Source organism: Puntigrus tetrazona, chromosome 15, assembly GCF_018831695.1.
Source record: "Puntigrus tetrazona isolate hp1 chromosome 15, ASM1883169v1, whole genome shotgun sequence".
Lineage (NCBI taxonomy): Eukaryota > Metazoa > Chordata > Actinopteri > Cypriniformes > Cyprinidae > Puntigrus > Puntigrus tetrazona.
Genome location: NC_056713.1, coordinates 14598524 through 14619104, shown reverse-complemented (window position 1 = coordinate 14619104; position 20581 = coordinate 14598524). Strand labels below are relative to the sequence as shown.

Sequence of the window (20581 nt, the reverse complement as noted above, 5' to 3'; positions counted from 1 at the left end):
AACTCTATGCAGTCTGGTTTCTGATTAGACCTCAAGCTCTGGCTGAATAAATTAGAACAGACGACTAATTAATGCAGAAAATAAGAGCCCTAGCCTCTGTCTGCTGATCGAATCACACACGCTATCTTCTCAGCTTATCTGAGGGACCACGGCTGACAGGCTCACGTCGCTTCTAGTTCCTCGCAGACACGGCCTCGCCAAAGACAGACACTCGAACACAACTCATCTGTATTCTCAACCATGCGAGTTCCTGCCAAGTCGTTTTTTTAACATATGCCTCTTGTAGGCACAATCTCCCTCACACGCTAATTCCCATTTAATTACATTTTTTTTCCTTTTCTTTCTCTATTTAAACACAGAATGCCCCAAGCAGGGAAAACCGAAGACACACAAAGCTAGGAACAATTCGAAGACTCCATAGAGAGAAAGATAGATATAAAAGGGAGGAAAAGGACCATAATAAGGTGTTGATGCGATGTATTCACACAGGAGGAGGTCTGAGCTCACGACTGCTGCATTAACTTGTATATATCTGCCAGCGCTGAAGGACACGGATACCAGTCTGTGACAGAGTCTGCTGTTCTGAACGATGTGTTTGGGGTCCAACATTAATACTTGCCAAGCGTTAAAGCTGAGTAAAAATTGGCTTTGGCGAGTAGATAAAACGGTATTACTCGCCAGCTGGCTAACTGCAACATTACATGGTTTAAGATGAATAGAAGAAATTATGGCCTGGTCCCTCATGATGCTGGTTATGTGTTCAATACAAATCACCATCTATCAAGAAAAAAAAGAAAAACATTTCCTATCTTAAGTTTATCTTTTATGTCTAGCATTTCCTCTTTACCCAGAACAGTTTGTTACATTACATTTAAATATTTATTATATTACACTAACAAAATATTAAAGATACTGTGGAAGAAAAAAAAATAATATTTTATATTTCATGGGGGTGTTAGTAGGAGTATTTTGTATGACCAAAATATTATATAATTTATCACATACCTAATATTTTATAATTCCTAAAAAAAAGATACTATATGAATAGGCTTTATATATTTTTTTAGAATATATAAACTTTTATTTTGAATGCGTTAAATTATGATTAATAATTTGAAAACACTTTATATGTAATTTCTTTATTATTGTAAATATATATTTTGTAAACATAAGTCATTTTTTTAGATAAATCTTCTGTAACACCATTGTTAAGCTGGACTATATGTGGTAAAACGAATTCACTCCCATTATAATCAACAAAATTGTCTCCACTTTAATGTGCTCAATAGTAAACAGAACAGACTATCATTTTGACAGGTTTTTAAATCACACAACGAGTGCACCTCAATAGCATTGTTCCTCAGAATCTCTAGTGGCTGACACATTTCTGTCCTACATTGAATGGTGTTCAGTGCTTATTAGTGTTAAAACTATACACCTGTTGTAAAGTGTGTTCACAGAGGTTGACGTGTTTCTGTAGTGTGAGTGTGGCAGAAAAAGAGGGATGGCGGTGCACAGGTGTTAGAACTGGACTCATTGTTGTGCAGCGAGGATGCCCGGACTTGTCCACACACAGCATGCCAACGTACACACAGATACTTCGGGCCAGTCACTCACGTCCACTCACATACACAGAATAAAATTTGGGTGGAATTTAGCTTATGTGATTTCCTTTGTGATTTGTTGTGTGTGTGTGTGTGTGTGTGTGAGAGAGAGAGAGAGAGAGTTTGTATTTTGCCGTCATATTCTCTTATTTGAGTGGGTGAGTGCTTGGGTCAGACTGTTAAGTGTGTTTCTACTGAACATATTGCTGTCCATGACAAATTTGACGGGAAGCCGGAATCTGTTATTTTTAACTTTCTGCACCTGGGATTTGGTACAGCCAGGTGTGTTCCCTGGCAAGCAGATGGTCAAAAATGTCTGCTCTGCTCTTCCTGAATTTGCAGACTTTTCCCAAGTGGAAGTGACACCAAACTCATTGTGATGTGTCTCACAGTAATGCATTGCAAGTGACAGCCTGTAACTGTCTAATAAAATGTCAGTCACATCCTGGTGAAGCGATCCATTTCAAATACCACTTGAACCACCGTACACCTCTGATTTGGTTTATATATTTTCTATATAAATGTATTTATATGTTTAGATAGATAGATAGATAGATAGATAGATAGATAGATAGATAGATAGATAAAAAATAGATTAAGCCAAGATTAAGAACTTTATCAATAGTTATTGAGCCATAAAAATATAAACTTCTTTCACGTTTTGATTTAAGTTTTTTCTTCATCATTTTAGCAATTAGGTTACTGTTGCATGTATATTGTTGTCATATATTATAATACGATCTTTATTTAAATACTTTTATGTCATCTTGTGGCACCCTAGTGGGCCCCGGTCCCCGGTCCTCGGTTGAGTTTAATATACTTTTGTTAACCAGACACCATATAATACAAGCAAATTGCTAAAATCAGCAAAAATAAAAATAATATTATGTATCCTTTTGGCATTAAATAGGATTTTTTGCATATCATCTGCAGAAATTCAGCTTTTTTCTGATATTGTTGCTGCTTACTCAACTCTGTGTCCATTTTTGCATTTTTGGCTCTCTGTATTACCCAAGCAATATTTAATCTACATAATTTCTAGCTCTCTTCAGTTACGTTGTACTCCTCACTTATCTTTTCAGTTTGTTCATGAGCTCATCCAATCGCTGAGTTAAAGCAGCCTGCGGCCGCTGTCAACCTGGGTGTATTTTTGGCAACACGTTCATGTTTATTTCCACTTTAAATGCATATCTGCATTCTGAACAGCCTCCTCTCTCTATCTCTTTCAATCTCAATCTCTTTCACTCTTTTCTCTCTGCCTGTCTCTCTGTTCTCTTGTTGCGTTGTCATTCTCTGTCTTTTCTTGATCTCTTTCTTTTTATTTCTCTCTTTGTCTTGACGCTTCGCTGCCATGTATCACTGACAAACCCTACCTTAGCAACTGTTGTCATTCATCAGATTATCAAACAAGCTTTTGCTTTTTCCCCTGGAGGGTCATTAGTTTGAAAGGTTACAATTTTGCAGATTTAATTTTAGTATTGTAAATGTTTTTGTTGGAGAACAAAAGATAACGCAGCTATATTTTCTTCCTATACAAATATTTCCATATGGATTAATATCATTTATTTTAGTCAAGCTGTCATATTTGATGTTGTCACATGAATGTCAGTAAAATGCACAGTTTACCGTTGTTTGGTTTTTATTATGAAGGTTTTAAGTTAAAATACCAGATGTTTTTTGACTAGGTTTGTTTTTGGAGGCTGGAGAGAGAGATATTCTTACAGTAGTTAAACCCATGTTTTGTTAAACTATACGATTCTGGAAACAAAAGGGGGAACACTCAGGGTTTATTATCTTTTCAGCTGGAAATTGGTTTTACTTTTTGTCAATTTGTTGGGGCTTTGGTGCCCTTTAAAAAAAGTTTCTTTAAAGCTGAAGGAGGTCTACCTGTTGGTTGATTTTATTTTTCTTTATACAGGTTTGATCTTTTGAAGGAAGTTGGTTGTTGGTTAGGTGCAGTACATTGCTTGAAGCTGTCAAATCTTTCTGTCCATCTTCTTCCTTTCTCTGTCACATTCTTCTCCGTGGTTCTCTCTCTCTCCCTAATTGCTCTGTCTTTCTTCCTGTCCCTTGAATCTGTATTTCTCTACAGGATGCTATAAATCTGCAGGAGTAGTGCTGGATGACTGGGCTGCTGTGAGAAATAGAGGACATGAGCTAAAGCAAGAGAGACAGGCAACTCTAGAGCAGAGTGAATAAGAACAAACTGTCCCCATTGCATTTATAGTGAAGTGACATTCTGGACCAGTGAGTGTAAAGAATGGCAGGGGAATCAATAGTCTTGTCTTTCATTTTGCTTGGCACCCACCTTGTCATTTCATTTTCTTGTCGTTATTGCCTGTTATCCTTTTTTCCATCTCTTTGCCATCGCTTTCTCACCTTTGAGCCCAATTGAAGCCAAACTGTGGGAGTTCCCAGCATTCCCTGATCTGCCACCCTGACATTAAACTCCTACTGTGAAATTTCATTAACACACAAAGTTCACCATCTATCCGTCTGTTTATCCATCTATGGTTCTGTTGTTCCTTCTATCATTCTATTTGTCTGCCCATCTGTATATGAGATTGTCTATCCCGTTTATTTGTCACTCTGTCTGTCAACCTGTCTGTCTCTCCATGGTTCTGTCCTTTCGTGTTATATATCTTGTTCTGTATTTCATTCTATTAGTTGTTTCCGCCTACCTATCTCTCTGTTTAGCCGTCCATCCATCTACGTTGTTCTTTCTTTTGTTCTGTCTGTTGTATCTGCTATTTGTCTGTCCGTCCGTTGTTCTTTCTTTTTTCTGTTGTTCTGTTTCTACAGTATCTGTCTATCTGTATATAGTCAGATGTTCAATATGTATCTATCTGTCTGTCTGTTTTTTTGTATGTCAGTTCATCCATGTTGTTTATTTTTTCATTCTATATACTGTTCTGTCTTTCTATATCTATATATCTGCATGTCTATCTGTATGTCTGTTGGTCTATTGATCGATCGAACATTTCATTACTTCTATATGTCACATTATGTCAGCTGAACTGGTTTTTTGTCTTACAGGCATCTGGAGAAGCAGTCAGACAGGCGATAGTAAGAAAGTGGCCGTGAGCCCGTCTGATAATGCTGCGGCTGATTGGCAGTGTACATACAGTGTTAAGCACAGGAGAGAGCACAGCTCAGCGCCCCGGCTGTTTTCCTCATGGTGCGGCTGTGAATGAAAGCCTGCAGCTGGGATGAGCACAGACTCTTACTATTGGGAGTTTTTTTTCAGCTTTTCAATGAACACAATTGCTCCTTGGAGACCCAATGATTTAGAAGTGAATGAATATGCCATTAAGAGAAGCATTCTGGTCTATCATCGGCTCAGTCTGTTTGATGTCATAGTAGCTTGGGGTTGTCATGACATCATCCCGGTGGTTCAAATACAGTTCCCACGCTTGTCTGTTGAAAGGATGAATCAATGCGGTTTGTTTGTGCAAACTCTTAACAGGCTCTGTTTTCATGTTTGTCATTACAGAATGATGGGATTGGGCTTCAAAAACCTTTGCAGAGTAGATTCACTGGAAAAACACATGGAATTTGATAATATGTTCAATTAGTAATGTGGAAAAGAAAACCATTATTATTCTTAAGTTTGCCATTGTCAAATAGAAGGGTTGTAGTTGATATGTGTCGTGTTACCTTAAACAACTACTTCAGGTTTCGTTTTGTTTTTTTATCTGTGAGTTTTCAGCATTGAAAAAAGGCATCGAAAAGGCATGGGCATGAGCTCCATGCTGACAAAATGACTGGAGGCCAGCCAGAACAGGAGCGCTAGATCATGAGAGTGTGAGAATGAGATGGCAGAACAGAGCGGGAAGCTACAAATAGAAAAAAAATAGAGCATGGAATGATGAAGGTGAGGTGAAATGACTTTGGCTGAAGGCCAACGGTCTTTTTTGGAGATTCAGAGACACCAAAAGGCTTTTTGTTGGTTCCGTTCACTTCCTCTCGCGTGCAGTTTGTTACTTGGTTTTGTTATTTTTGAATGACTCCAGCCAACAACAAAAAGAAGCGGGGTGGCTGATACAAATCCCAAGCTCTGTCTGTTTCCTATTGATGTATTTTGAAATATGACAGTACCACTATGTGGTTTCTGCAAAAACACTACATTTTTTGTGTGATCTTATGAAGAAAATAAATGGAAAGTAAAATCATTAATGAAAGAGGAATGAGTGGGCTTTGTAGGATCAATAATCATTTGTGGTTCTGTTTGCTGTGCATCTGTGCAAAGTGGCTATAATCACTTTCTCTCTCTCTCTCTCTTATGTATATATATCAACATCTATCCATCTCATGCTCTTTGCTTAATGGGGTCAGAGAGTCTGTACCGTGTAAGGAGGCCCAAATGTGTCCCTCAGACTAGCATTGATGGTCTAGAGGAAGCTGAGGTAAGATGATGTTTTTGAATATTCAGTGTGCTATTGCCTCCTTTTCTATGATATTGTACCGTGACCTTTCCATATCCCTTGTTCACCAGAACAAATGTCAGACGCATGTGCTGGTGTTGGTGGTTCACGGGGGAAACATACTGGATCTAGCGGGTGGAGAACCAGGCGCGAAGAACGCAGATGTAAACACCCTGTCCTCCGTGCTGGAAAAAGTATCTCAAGCTCATTTTCAAGCTGCAGCTCAGCACGTCGTCATCAAGTTGGTGCCATGCCCGGCCGTATGTGCAGAGGCCTTCTGCCTTGTGTCAAAGTAAGTAGCTATTACTGAAAGCCACTTTTAATGACCATGTATTTTGGAAATTGGCCATGGTTTTCTTTGAAGTTAATACCGTATATGCTACCACCTGATACCATTACTGTTTCGTTCCAGCAGTGCTGTGGCTGAATTTCCTAGAATGGAGTGTTTTGCTCTATTGTGCATATACACTATGAAAGAGATTCCACATAATTAGAGGTTTTGCTCTGATGTCATGAGAACACCCTCAGGTGAAATTGGCGAAAAGCATGAAACTCGTTTTTATGCGAAATTGCTGACTGATTCAGTCACAGTTGTTCTCAGGTAAAACGCAGTTCAAAAGTGTGGGGTCAGAAGATAAAACAATGAAGTCTCTTGTGCTCACCAGTGCTACATTTTAATGATCCAAAATACCTTCTGCGGTGTGTAAAAGATGACTTCATAATTATGATTATTATTTGAATGTATTTTAAAATGTAATTTATTCCTGTGCTGGCAAAGCTACATTTTCAGCAGCCATAATTCTGATTTGCTGAAGAAACATTTCTTCATGTTATTTATTTATTTCAACATTTATTAATGTTAAACAGTTATGCTGCTTAACTTTTGTGGACACTGTGTTTTTTGGGATTCTTTGATCAAAAGAACAGCATTTATTTGAAATAGCTTTTGTTTTACCATTGTACATGTCTTTACTTATATCTTTGATAAATGCATTCTTGCTAAACAAAAGTGTTAATTTCTTTCAAAAAGCAAACAAAAAAAGCCCTTTACAGACTCTACTCTTTTAAATGGTACATTTTCACCTGGAAAGGTTCAGAATGGAATGCAATATTTCTGATACTTTTTAGCCTTTCACACATCATCTCTTCATCTCATGCAGGTAGAAAAGAGTACAGATAAGATTCAAAGCCTAAGCTTAGCATGATTTGTTTTCTTGATGAGACGTAATGAATTTCCTCATCCCTCTATGCTGCTTTTCGTTTATGAGGGATGAAACGAATAAGTGGTAAGAAGACAGCCCCAAGTAAGCATGTAACGCTAATGCTTTCTGTGAGAGTCAGCCTTTATAATGAAAAGACTCCCTTTAAGCCGTGAAAGCGGATCCATTGCTTCAAGAGCTCAGTGGCTCGGGGCTCTTCTGAGGGATTTCTTCTATAGCTTTAGGGCTTTTGTGTCCTTTTTTGTGTCTTTGTCATCACCTGGGTGAAGGGATGAAGATGGAGGAGCTCCATAGAGTCAGAATGGGTCTTTGATCACATGATCACAATCACTGCCCACTCCACACACAGTCAAATAAAAAATGTCAGTCATTGGGGTACCGCAGAGATTAGCATGGTAAACCCTGTTCACGAGTGACATACAAACTGCATTTGCTCTTTTGCTGTGGTTTTATGGTTCAGTGGTTGTAGCTGCAACAAGTATTAAACGTACCTGAAAAAAGGGATAGATGCAGAAACCATGAGTCTGTCTGTTTGCGTTTGTCCAGAACTGAGAAAGGTGCTATGATAAAAGTGATATAATAAAGAACAGCAGCCTACTGGGAGAGACTGAGTAATTGTTACAGGTTATAATTGTGCTCCCTGGATACAGAGTACACACAAACACAGACCCTTATAATCACACAATGGACTTCCTTTTGCTTCCCACAGGATTAATGAAGGCATAGGCGGTGAGTTTAGTCATTACTTAGACCAAGATCAGCCAAAACAACAACGGTAGGCTCTGGTTCTCAAGGAAGAGACGTGTTGCTGATTTGATCTCCTGCTGAGATCTGGCAGCTTGTTGGACAGGACTAAACAATAGGGTGAATATATACGAAACCTGTCCAAAACATGTCTAAATCACATTTCGCTTCAAAATCAAAACAACAGATATATTTTGCAGTGTTTCACTGGCTCGTTTTGTTTTTTTTAAATTGCCATTTTCTTCTTATTTTCTCTTTATGGTGTTAAGGTGAAATGTGACCTGGACATGTTTTTTTGTGAGAATCGCCTAGTTAAAGCTCACGGCTCTCTCCCCCTTGAGAGACATTTCAGATGTAAACAGCTCACTGCTGTGTTTTGAGCCCCTTTTATAGCGCACACATCTACTGTCAGTACAGCTGCCTTGCATGTATGTTCTAATTTCCTCAGTTTTAAGAGCTTTGGGAATTGTCTTTGAGACCTGTGGCCGTCCTGTCAAGCCATCACTGCTGATAATGAGTTTCCTCTTCTAATGAGATGTGCTTACAGATGTGGCTTTACAGTGTGTGTATGAAGCAACGACTCGCACACAGAAGAGAGACACACGCACATGAATTTGTGTTTGTGGAGAGGACGCACACAAAAGAAAAGGAGGGGTGGAATGTTATGGAGCTTTGTGTTTGCCGCCTCCACACAGCATTTCCAATTAGCAACTCTGGCAAAAAAGCTTCCACATTGATTTTCTCTCACGGAAGCGCGGTGTGCAAGTCAATTCAATATGTGATTCCCGAAGTAAAACAATTTGGGGTTCTGTCACAGCTTAGATAGGAAGAAGGTGCACACTGATTTGTCTCTTGAGAACAGTACCACCTGTGAGCACTGATGGTATATGTTTGCTCAGTCTTCCTTTTGTTCTTTGGGACTAGACAGCCTGTAACTCCTTGTTAGTCTTCAGTCTGACCATTTAATAATTTTATTATGGGACCAACTAGTCTATCGACCGTTATTTCTTTCGATTCTTTAGTTTGCTTTCTTTCTTTCTTACTTATGTACTTTACTTACATACTTTAGTATCAGAATATAGTGCTGAATATAGTGCTCCAAACTGTCAATCTGTGCATTAAGATAGAGATTTGACTGGCTGTTAGACACTTATGTCAGTGCACTCTCAGAAATAAAGGTACAAAAGCTATCACTGGGGCAGTATATTTTTTAAAAGGTACACTTTTGTACCTATTAGATTCAAACATGCACACTTCAAGTACTAATGTACTTTTTAGCTATCAAAATAAATCATTTAGGTACAAACATGTAACTTTTAAAAAGGTACCTTTATTTTTGAGAGTGTGGGTGGTGGCTGTCAGCCAGTCACTGAACCACTCAATTAGCTGATTTGTTCAAAGATAGTCTTTGAATCATTCCCTTAACTGATTTGTGCACTCTTTTGTTCAACAAACAAATTATTAAATCACTGCCTTAATGATAACAGTTTAGTATAGGGACAAGTTCTCACTTTTAAAATAGTTTATTAGTACTTGTAATATTCCGCATGACAATATTCCACATCCTTAAGCCTACCCAATGCCTAAACCTTATTAACTATTCATAAGAAGCAAATTAGGACTTTACTGAGGCAAAATTCATTAATTGTTTGTTAATAGTGAGAATAGGACCTCAAAATAAAGTCTAACCACCTTAACAATTTTTTTTTTCAAAAACTGATTCATTCAGAAACCAGTGATTGAATGATTTACTCAACTGATTTGTTAAAAAGACATGTTTGTAGTTATGTATTTGTCTTTATAGAATAAATTGGTGTAGGAGACAACTTTGAAGAAACATTGCCTGTTAACTGTAAGACCAGTTTAGAGCTGCTGTTATAAATTGATTGGATTGTATGTGGCAGATGTTTTTGACAGATCCCTGACATCATGGAAAGGATAAGGAAATATTTACTATTTATCTTATGATTGAGTGATAGAAAGACGTAACATTCAGATAAATATCTTTTATCTGAGCACTATTGGCCCTAATGGTCGGAAGAGAGATTTCGTTAATGAGAGTTACTGCTTTAGAAACAGAAATGAGATTTATAATGAGAAGCTCCTGCAAATTAGATCTTCAAACAGATGACTTTAATGCGTGCAGCGGTGTTTGTGAATGTCTGCTTAGATTTCTGCTTGTGTTTTTGCGAGAGGTTTTTTGGTCGTCTAAAAGTGTGTTATTGATCAAAACTCCTTCCTCTTGCCCTCCTCAGCTGGAGGTAGGTTATTTTGAGACCCGACACTCATTGCCTGTGGAGCAGGCTAGCAGGGAGTACAGGGGTCCTCGTTTGTTTTGAGTAGGCTGGGAAGGTTTTGTCTTTGAGCAGGGGTCACTTCTGGCAGTGTGAGTCATACTAACATCATTAATGAGGGTGGTAGGATTAATATGACATTAGATTGATGGATAAATTCTTGTGTTATTTATTTGAACTTGATATTCGTAAGAAAGAATTACGTATGTCTCCTGACTGATGTTATATGGGAGATTAACCTTTAAATATATTTAATTCTGTGATGACAATTTTCAGCAGCCATTACAGGCTTCAGTATCAAATGATCATTTAGAAATCATTTTAATATTCTTATTTAGTGCTTAAGAAACGTTTATCATTATACCTTTAAACCATTTCATTTGCATAACTAACATTTTGGAAATCTCACTAAGAAAAAAGTACCAGATTATTTTTGGACATGTAAAATGGTAACACCGTGGTATATTTTTAACACTGCTTTTTTTATCAACATGGTCATTTAGAACCATAACAAATTTCAAACTATCCAATTTTTATTATCTGATATCATCAATGTACCTTTATCCTGCTACATGCTTTCACTTTTTGCATTACTACAGGTCTTTGCTTGTTGGTAGTACTAAGCTAAAATGTTCTTGTACAAGAGCTTAGTATTCACAGCTTAAGGGAGGGAAACTAGATGAACATCTGATCAAAATTTTATGGCAAACAAGAAAGTTCAGTGCTCACTCTTTTTCTGTCTGAATTTCCTTGCAGCTTCCTCACAAGCTTTTTTTCCTGGTGAGATTTCTTTTCTACTCCCCTCAGGTAAAGAATGTAGGCAGTTCAAAGATAAAGACATTTTTTGATAGACAACGGTTCTTAAGATGCCGTTTCTTCTACGGACATGAATAACACCTCAAATCATGCTGCTTGTTGAGAAGAGGTGTGCTATTACTTTTCCAAGCAATCTGACTTTAAATTTTCACCTACCAAAGAAAGGCGCAGACTTACCTAGACTTAATGGCCACTTCTTACTGAAGTAACCACCTAGAGACCACACAGAACACTAAATCAATGCTAACATCCACCTAGAACAGCCTAGCAACAATGTTGGCATGTTAAATCTGATCAGAAAATTGCATAGCAACCACCCAACACAGAAAATATTTTAAGAATACTGCTTTTGATGTAAGCCTTACCCAGACCTAATGGTTCCTTTCTGGTAAACATTTATTCAGTACATGTTTTGTTTTGTAACTTAATTAATAATTACAGTTTGTTATTGTTTTTTTATATACTATAGCCATTGAATTTTATGATAGACAGCCATCTCTAATTAAACCTAAGGACTATGAGAACTGAAAAGTTTCAGAAAAGATGTCATTACTCTTTAAAAAAAAAAGAATTACAGGTTGTTACATTACATTACCCAGCCTGCCATATTCAAATTAGTGAGGTAAAACATCACCCCGGCAACAATGCCAGCTGGTAGCATGGGCCAAACATTAATTACAGAATGTGTAAATAAATAATGAATCTGGTGAGTGGCCATACTGAGAGGTTTGGAGGTGCTCTTTGAACCCTCTCCTGCTGTGAAGCCTGTCTAATAGGGCTGGCCCCTGGTCTGCAGGCTTGTTACTGTAATGGCTATGTCCTTCTCCAGCCAGGAGAGTTCATGTAAACATGACAGGAACTATTGTTCACACTGGGTCATAGCGCATTAGCCTAGCCTTGTGAGGAGTCAGGGTAAAGATCAGCGGCCAGAATGCAGTTTGGAGGAAATGTATGCATGATTTAGAGGAGAAAAGCAGCAGTAGATTATTAACGAGAAGGGGGAAAAAGCAGCCTTTGCCTTTCCCTGAGTAAGATGTAAATGGGACCTGCTTTTGTGTTACACAGGCAATGTCACTGAAGACTGATTACAATGAGCTTATGGGTTGTCATTATAATCAGAGAAGAGACTTCTCTGTGACTTGCTTCGCAGCCCTCCTAGAGCTACATAGTTCCCCCAGTCAAAAGGATGATAAAAGGAGCTTGACTACTTTTTCAGGTCTCCAGCAGACAGATCCAATTGGGACTTGTTAATTTCAACTTCGAGGCTTCACCTTCAACAGTCATTTATCACCAGTAGCCTGTACCACATTTCGCCAAGCAGCAGCCTATCACAGCTGCACACCTGGGAAGTTTCATATCTTTGCTCTGCACATCACTGCCATCTTGTTGCCAGAGTTTGGCCCCATTCAGCCTTGAATTGAGAATGCATGGTAAATTTCAAATCAAAACTTGAATTCACATTGATTTTGTATTAAGACAGCAAATGGGATGTGGAATTGCAGTTCAAATTTGAACATAAAGAGGTTTGTTTGGGAGAGTTTCAAGAAAAAAAATCTTCTAGTTTAACCTAAAAACAAACTCTAGCATTTTCAGTAATCAGACATGGCTGGAACTTCAAATTGTCCTGGCTTCTATACTCAGATGAAGTTTGAGTATAGAAGTTTTAGCAGTTTTTTTTAGCAGCAAACACTCAAGATGGGTTTGGTGAACAGAGGGATAAAAGTACCCCATGTGTACAATGATGTATATTTTTATGTTATGGGGCTATATTTCTGCTGGAGGTCCTGGACATCTTGTTTAGACACATGGCATCATGGATTCTATCAAATACCAACAGATAAAAAGTAACTGAAAGTTAAAAATATTATAATGGGCCATGGATCTTACATTGGGACAGCAATCCAAAACAAACAATTAAATCAACACACTGACCACAAGAATAAGCTTTTGCCATGGCTCTCTAACCTGAACCCTGTAGAAAATTAGTGAGGTGAACTAAAGAGGAGAAACACCAACATGGAGCTGATATTCTGAATAATCTGGAGAAATTCTGGATGAAAGAATGGTCTCTGAACTCTTATCAGGTGTTCTCCAAACTCTTCAAGTATTACAGGAGAAAACTGAGAACTTTTATTAAGCGAAAAGGACGTTGCAATAATTGGGTGCCAATATGAACTCGAGAAAGCAATTATTTCACAGTGAGATTTTCCATTTCAATTGTTTTACTTCAATGATATATTCAAATTTTGTGAATGGTTTGAATGAAAGATCAAAATGATAAACAATGCATATTTATTTTCACAACCACTTTGCTCAGATTTACCAAGTGTGCCAATATTAGTGGAGGGTACTGGAGAGAGAGAGAGAGAGAGAGAGAGAGAGAGAGAAAGAGAGAGAGAGAGAGAGAGAGAGAGAGAGAGAGACTCTTCATTTCCCAGGCTGCCCTACCTCAAATTCCTTCTCATTAGTTGGAAGAGAACCTATTATCAAATTTAGAATTTTGCACAACTAGACCACTGGGTGGTGTGATCTGCTCAAAGAGGTAAAGCTCTTGCCCCAGTCCTGGCCTGGGCTGTAAAAAAGCCTGTACCCCCTCAATCATTAGTACTCCCTCTCTGCGCACTGCTATCTCTCTGTCAGAGCCTTCAGGTCGCTAATCGTTGTGCTTGATCGATGGCTCTGAGGTTAGCACAGCTGTTCAAGGTGACAATGTTGGGGCAAGGCAGTCTTTTTTCACTTTTCTCTTTATTTAATTCCGTAGACTCATGCAGACGCATGCAGTTCAGCGTGATAAAGCACCTCAGGCTTCTCGCTTCTCCACAATTCTTCTTCTCATGTTGCATCATCTCTGACCTGAGTCATGCATTTAAATCATTGCTGCTAAATCTTTTTGCAGCGATCGGAAAAAATGGTAATTGGTTTCTGGCTGGTTTAAAATGGTAATTAGTTGGCGTATAGTGGTCATTAGCTGCTCCAAGCTAGTTGTTATTAGTATGAGCTTTTCTGGCCATTCTAGTTAGTCAAAGATGGTTGTCAGCTAGTTCAAGCTGGTTAATAGCCAGTCAAAACTGGTGATCTGCTGGTCTGAGCTTGTCATTAGGTGGTTTGAGTTTGACTCGCTATTCTAGTTGGTCGAATATGGTCACTAGCAGGTTTAAACTGGTAATTTTTTCCTTCAATCATTTTAACATGAACGAGTGGCATTAGTAAATACTGCAGAGTTTTTAAAAAAATGTGTTGTAGTGTACAGTGAATTTAATCTTAAATTTCAGGAGGTAGCAAAACAAAAATTTTGTCTTGTGTCTGTTTCTTTTGCCAATGGGTAACTAGTTTGGATACTAAGATGTTCTTCACTTTCACAGTCTGAACCCTTACAGCTATGACGAGAGTTGCGTGTCCAGCAGCGTAGACCATCTACCTCTGGCCGCTTTACCGCTTCTTGCCATAGCTGCTCCACACTACCAAGATGCCGTTGCGACCGTGATCGCTCGGGCCAACCAGGTGTACCACAGCTTTCTGCAGTCTCCAGAGGGACAGGGCTTCACAGGGCAGGTGAGTTCAGGAGCACCAAATAATCTTTAAGATGTAGGTGTATAAAATTTTGGTTTATGCTTAAAGCTTACGGTGTTGTCTTTTGGATGAGCAACCTTGTAGATGGTTGGTTTATAAGGCTTATAATACTTTTTCACTTTTTCCAATTTTTCAAAAATCCCATTTTTTTTAATAAGGCAGGACTGCAATGGTAAATGTGGCAGCAAGTTTAGTCTCAGTCCTGAAGCCATTTTTGACATTTTTTTTCTTAACAAATGAGATTCGACCACACAGGCAGATGAGGACGGTCCCAGATTAGTATTAGGAAGGCAAACTGTTCAGAGCAGCAGTGGGAAGAGTGTGTGGGTCTCTGGCAGGGAAAATGACTCATCAGTGATGAGTCATTCAAAACAGACGAAAAGGAGGGAGTCTTTGCACTCATCTTACTCCATAATCTCAGATGATTAATCCAATAACACACTCCTGTCAATTTAGAAGGCACAATGATTTTCAGAAGTGGTGACCGCAGTTTATGAGCTATGTGTCAAGTGTTGACTGTCTAGGGAGCCGGACCACTGAAATGGTGCCTGAATAACATATTAGCCTTCTGGATTGGGGGAAAATTTGAGGTGCTTATACCGTAGCTTTGTGGTTTATTTACAGCATGCACAAATGTGTCAGTTGCTGACACAGATAATTAGCCCTGTGGATTTGTTTGTTTGTGGAACATCCATACATTATTTGAGCTCACCATAGAGGTGCTCATCAACAGCAAACAGGAAAGCACAGAGTTGCAGCTGTGTTGTTTCTGTACGATTAATTAAATGTGTTATTGACTGTTAGGCTGCCCTGTAGATTGAGCTGTCATTATGCAATCCTGGGATTTGCCTTACAGTGTTGATTGCGTGGAAAAATTCTGTCTGAATTTGTTTGTTTGTGTGTGTTTTGTACAGGTGTGTTTGTTGGGTGACTGTGTAGGAGGTGTGCTGTGTTTCGACGCTTTATGTTTCAGCAACAGCCTGCGACACAGCAGTCCCATCCACAGCAGCCGACATAACAGCACAGAGAGCTTAAAGGTATGTAAACAAACACTGAATCACTCGCTTGCGTGCTTTGAAAACACCCTTACCTTTCATTTTTTGCTTCTTTTGTCTTTAGAGAGAATCAAATAATAAGAAAAACACCTAGATAGGAATATGTATTACATTTAACAGTGTTATTACATTAGTTATGCTTGTAATGATGGGGATAAAAGTACCACTTAATAAGATTCCATTTGTTAACATTAGTTACTACTTTAATATGAGCTAAAAATACTGGTAGCACTTTTTACAGTCCCGTTGCTCATGTAAGTACTATGTTCTTATTGCAATATTTACAATAACTAGGTAATAACTAGGTACTAAACTTAAACCTAACCTTACCTCATGCAGTTACTAGGTATTAACAGAACTTTCTTTGGTAGGTACAGTGTACCAACCAAAATACTTCTAAAGCAATAAATATACTAATACATATTTAAAGTTAAATGTTGTGCCTGTTAGTATGATTTAATGGATCTGAACTAACAATGAACAGCTAATTTTCATTAATTGACATTGCCAAAATTATACTGTACCAGTTCTATTGTTTAGTGTAACAATACTCTAAATAGGAGGTTATTGTAAAGTGTTGAGAAAAAAAAGGTTTAAAAGGTGGATAGATAGTGCATGCACAATGAAATGCCCAATACTGACTGATAATGATAAATCAGTCCATCTGTAATCTTGGCTAACAGATGACATACTTGACATACTTTGCATCCCTGAAAAATTGGATGTATTTAATATCTCAGTTTTTTTTTTACATAGACTGTGATGAGATCTAATTGGAGAACTGTTTGCTTGTCTGATTTTTCTTCTAGTAGTATCACATCTTTAAAGTTGTAGATGAAATCTCAACAATGTTGCAAACTCTGCTGAGATATGCCTAGATATCAAAGTCTGAATATTTAATATCTCAATATGAAAATGTCTCATCAAAATTCATGGTGAGAAAGTCTGAGCTATTCTATCCACATTAATTTCATAGCTCTGTACTGTGACTCGATAATTGTCTCAATTGTGTTTATTTTTATCTTTTGAACCCTCTGAGACAAAATTGATAAAGAAGCATCACTGAGAGCTCATTTTAGTCATCGGAGCTATGAAGCAACTTCTGAGCAGATTCCTTTGGGTTTTCCTATCACACTGCTGTGATCTTCAGCGAGCACAGAACGGCTGTCACATCACTCATACACTTGACTTTAATGGTCATTTATATTATTTGCACATTTATATAAATGATGACTCTGCTCAACTGGCTGTGTCTGACATTTTCCACACACTCAGGATAACCCTGATGTCAGTCCGAGTCTGAGCTCCAGCAAACGTCTTAGCAGGAGCAACATCGACTTATCTGCCCCCAGTGAGACCCGCAACAGGAAAACTCCACTCAGCCGCAAACAGAGCGACTCGTATGATGGAGACTCCTCTGGCAGCCAGCACCACCCGTTCCTCAGCAGGTACTTCATGCTTGAAAGAACACACACCAGAATTTCAACATGTTTCTATTACAATATTATCTCCATGCAGAAACAATCTCTGAAGAGTGTCAATGTTGCACTTGTTTTTTGAGTGTACTGACATATTATCATTAGTGTGGTCTTTTTTTTTTGGAACAATGGCATGGAAAAATTGCATTGGTTGCGTAATTAGTGTTAGTAAATTCTAAGCATGTTTTAAATAGTTTTTGGTGCAGACAAGCATTCTTAGGATTATCTGTGCTTTTTTTACGTAATAAGAAATTTAGAACAAGATTACCCAGATGTGTCATTCTGGACAGGCCGTCCATAAAAGTGTCACATTTTTTCTTCAATCCTGTTTATCAATATTGGCTGCTTGATGGCATGTTGCGTCTGCCTGCAGTGCTATTAATAGTCACAGCTGCAGTCAGTGTGCGAATACTGTATGAGATATTGAGGCAGAAGTTGCTCAGTGCCACAGCAGCAAAGGACCAAATATCCGACTGTTTATCTTCTAAATGATCCTGTTTAGGGTATTGACGTGGCAAGAGAGATTGTTGCACTATTGTTGTCGTAAGTCTCCAGCAAAGCTCTTTTATTAAAAGAGTTCCTGAATATTCCTGCATACAACAGTAGCATTCCATCTATCTCTTATTTTCATTTATTTATCATTCTGTATATTAAATGTAAGCGAAACATTTTACACATGTTAATATAAGTTAAATGTTATATATTATATATGATATTATACTGTAATTTACAGTGTAATATACTGTAATAGGTTTTTGTAATATTCATTTTAATGTAGTAACATTTTCAACATATTATATATATATATATATATATATATATATATATATATATATATATATATATATATATTAATTCATCAGCCCCTTTTTCTATATTTAAATTTATATTTAGAAGGTAATGCATACATATTGATATGCAAAAAAACATCCACAAAAAAACCAATAACAATAAATAAATAAACTTTTATTGCATGCAAGTACAGCATGCAAGTTTCTTTTTTATGCTGGTTTAAGAGCACCGTGATAATGGTTTTTCTATTAATGATTGATCTAGCGACCTTTTCATTACCAGGCCTTACATTGCAAGTTATCTTGTCATAGGTTTTTATATCTTGCGCCTTTGTGCAGTCACTAAAGGGCAGCTTCGAGGAGTACTGGACAAAAGCACTGTTTCTCACCCAGGACTGATAGCGCTGGACCTGAGGGAGACTTATCACTTAGCTCATCCATACCCCTCAGCTCTACTACATTTCACTCCCAATCATCTGTCCCCGGGGTCCTGTACACCCCATCCTTTTCACACTCAGTTTGAGGTGAGATAGCCAGTCAGAGTCTTTAAGAGCTTTTTTGTCATCACTCCTAGCATGATGATAATAAAGACAAACAATGTGCGAAAACAGGCTGGAGATTTGAAACGCTGCGAAAAGAGTTTTTGACAGTCCAACAGAAAGATTCTTGTTGTAATCCGTTGAGGCTGAATAGGATTTCATATCAGGGTATGCACATTTTTTTATATCCGTGAGGACAACTGTATATCCTGCTTTTTATTCTGGGTATTCTGTGAGGAATAGCTCACCAAAAATGAAAATTTGTTAAAAGTGTATTTATTCTCAAGCCATCCATGATGAGCTTGTGTTTGAAGATTATGAATAGAGGACATTTGTTTTGACCAGAAGCAACTGAAACTGAACTGCTTTTTGCTTCATAAGACATAAATTGATTCATGTGTTATAATTATATTTAAGTATAATTACTTTAGGATTATTGTGATGTTTTTATCAGGCGGCACCCATTCACTGCAGAGGATCAGTTGGTGAGCAATTGCTGTAATGCTAATTTATACAAATTATTCTGATTAAGAAACACATGCATGTCTTGAATGACCTGAGGGAAAATGTAAAGAAAATAATTGCGTGGACTGTTGCTTTAAATAACTCAGAAAATGCCAAAGGCAGCAACCTACGTTGCATGCTGTAACTTTATAAGTAAAGGTCTTTTTTTTTGTGTGTGTATTCAGTCTGATACAGGACGGAACAGACCTGAGAGCGAGCACCAGCACCAGTTTAGTATTGAATCCAGGTCGCTTTGACTTTGAGGTGTCGGATTGTTTTCTGCTGGGTTGTCCTCTTGGATTGGTGCTTGCAATGAGACGCACTGTGCTTCCAGCTGTCCAGGGTTGGTGTGGAAATTCTCCAATTAATGTTCAGGACACATTGTCCTCTGAATAAATTCCTGTTATGTTTTCTTCCTCCTCAGCCATATTTGCAATTAATTTAGTCATCTTTTTCTTTTGTGCTTATCCTGCAGTGTCTCAGCTCCGGCCTGCATGTTCACAGATCTTCAACCTGTTTTACCCTTCTGATCCGTCGGCCTCTAGACTCGAGCCATTGCTGCATTCCCAATTCCACAAACTGCCTCCGTTCCCTGTGCCCCGCTACCAGCGTTATCCTCTGGGAGATGGTCGTTCCAACCTTATTGGTAAGTGAGATATCCTGTAGAGAATCAATTATACTGCACGCCCCTAAACCACATGCACAAATAAAGTGCAATATTCACTCATTTGTTCCTTTTATTATGTTTCATAATTGCTTTGTCACAGTAATGTGCTTATCTTGGGTTGCCAAATTGTCTCTGTGTGCTATTTTGAGGAATTATTCTGGTTTGGGTGTTTACAAGGTTTTCTGGGAAAGAAACCACACTGGAGTTTTCTGCAATTTCCTCCCTTCTTTTCCAGACAGGCAAATGCTAACCTGAGCAATACTGTGCCCTCTTTCAACCCCCTTACAGTCTTTTACTCAGTGCCAGATTCCCTGGAGTTTCACCAAGTTCTGCAGGCTGGTGTTTCGCTCTATAATGAGGTCCTGATTTATTTAGAGCATATTTTATCCTGCTTTGCAGACATATTTAACTTACATGTCATCCATTTTAGGCTCGTTCTATATTCTAGGCAAGGCTTAGAACTAGGACAAATAATATTGAACTAATGATGTATCCCTTAGAAACCTAGGGAAAAAATGAATCTGGCCAAACTAATGTTGTTATTTTTTACAATATACTATAGTATTTATTAATATTTAGATTTTAAATGTTCGTTTTAGTTAAATTTTTTGTCTTTTTTTATTTCAGTTAGTTGCCATGTTTTCTGCTTTGCATGTAATACGCACACACACACACACACACACACACAATATTTTTCAATGTCATTTCAACTGACTTTTCTGAAGATTAAAAGATGAAAATGTATTCAAAAACAAACTGAAACAATGAATAGTAAACAAATTTGAAAATGCTTAAGGATAATAATCTCAAGAAACATAAAACCCCCTCTCTAAATATGATGTGCAAGGAAAGCAAATACATGCAGTATTAACTGT

General features: G+C 37.9%; 1 protein-coding gene across 2 annotated transcripts in view; it reads left to right on the top strand.

Annotated features, from left to right (window-relative positions):
• Window positions 1-20581, top strand: part of pitpnm3 (PITPNM family member 3) — a 67104-nt gene that overhangs the window by 25886 nt on the left and 20637 nt on the right. For both annotated transcript variants that reach the window (XM_043259512.1, XM_043259511.1), the window contains 7 exons: window positions 5940-6010; window positions 6100-6320; window positions 14465-14654; window positions 15587-15709; window positions 17003-17175; window positions 19225-19382; window positions 19515-19685. In XM_043259512.1, coding sequence (XP_043115447.1) covers window positions 5940-6010; window positions 6100-6320; window positions 14465-14654; window positions 15587-15709; window positions 17003-17175; window positions 19225-19382; window positions 19515-19685 — 1107 coding nt within the window. The remainder of the gene's footprint in view (window positions 1-5939; window positions 6011-6099; window positions 6321-14464; window positions 14655-15586; window positions 15710-17002; window positions 17176-19224; window positions 19383-19514; window positions 19686-20581) is intronic.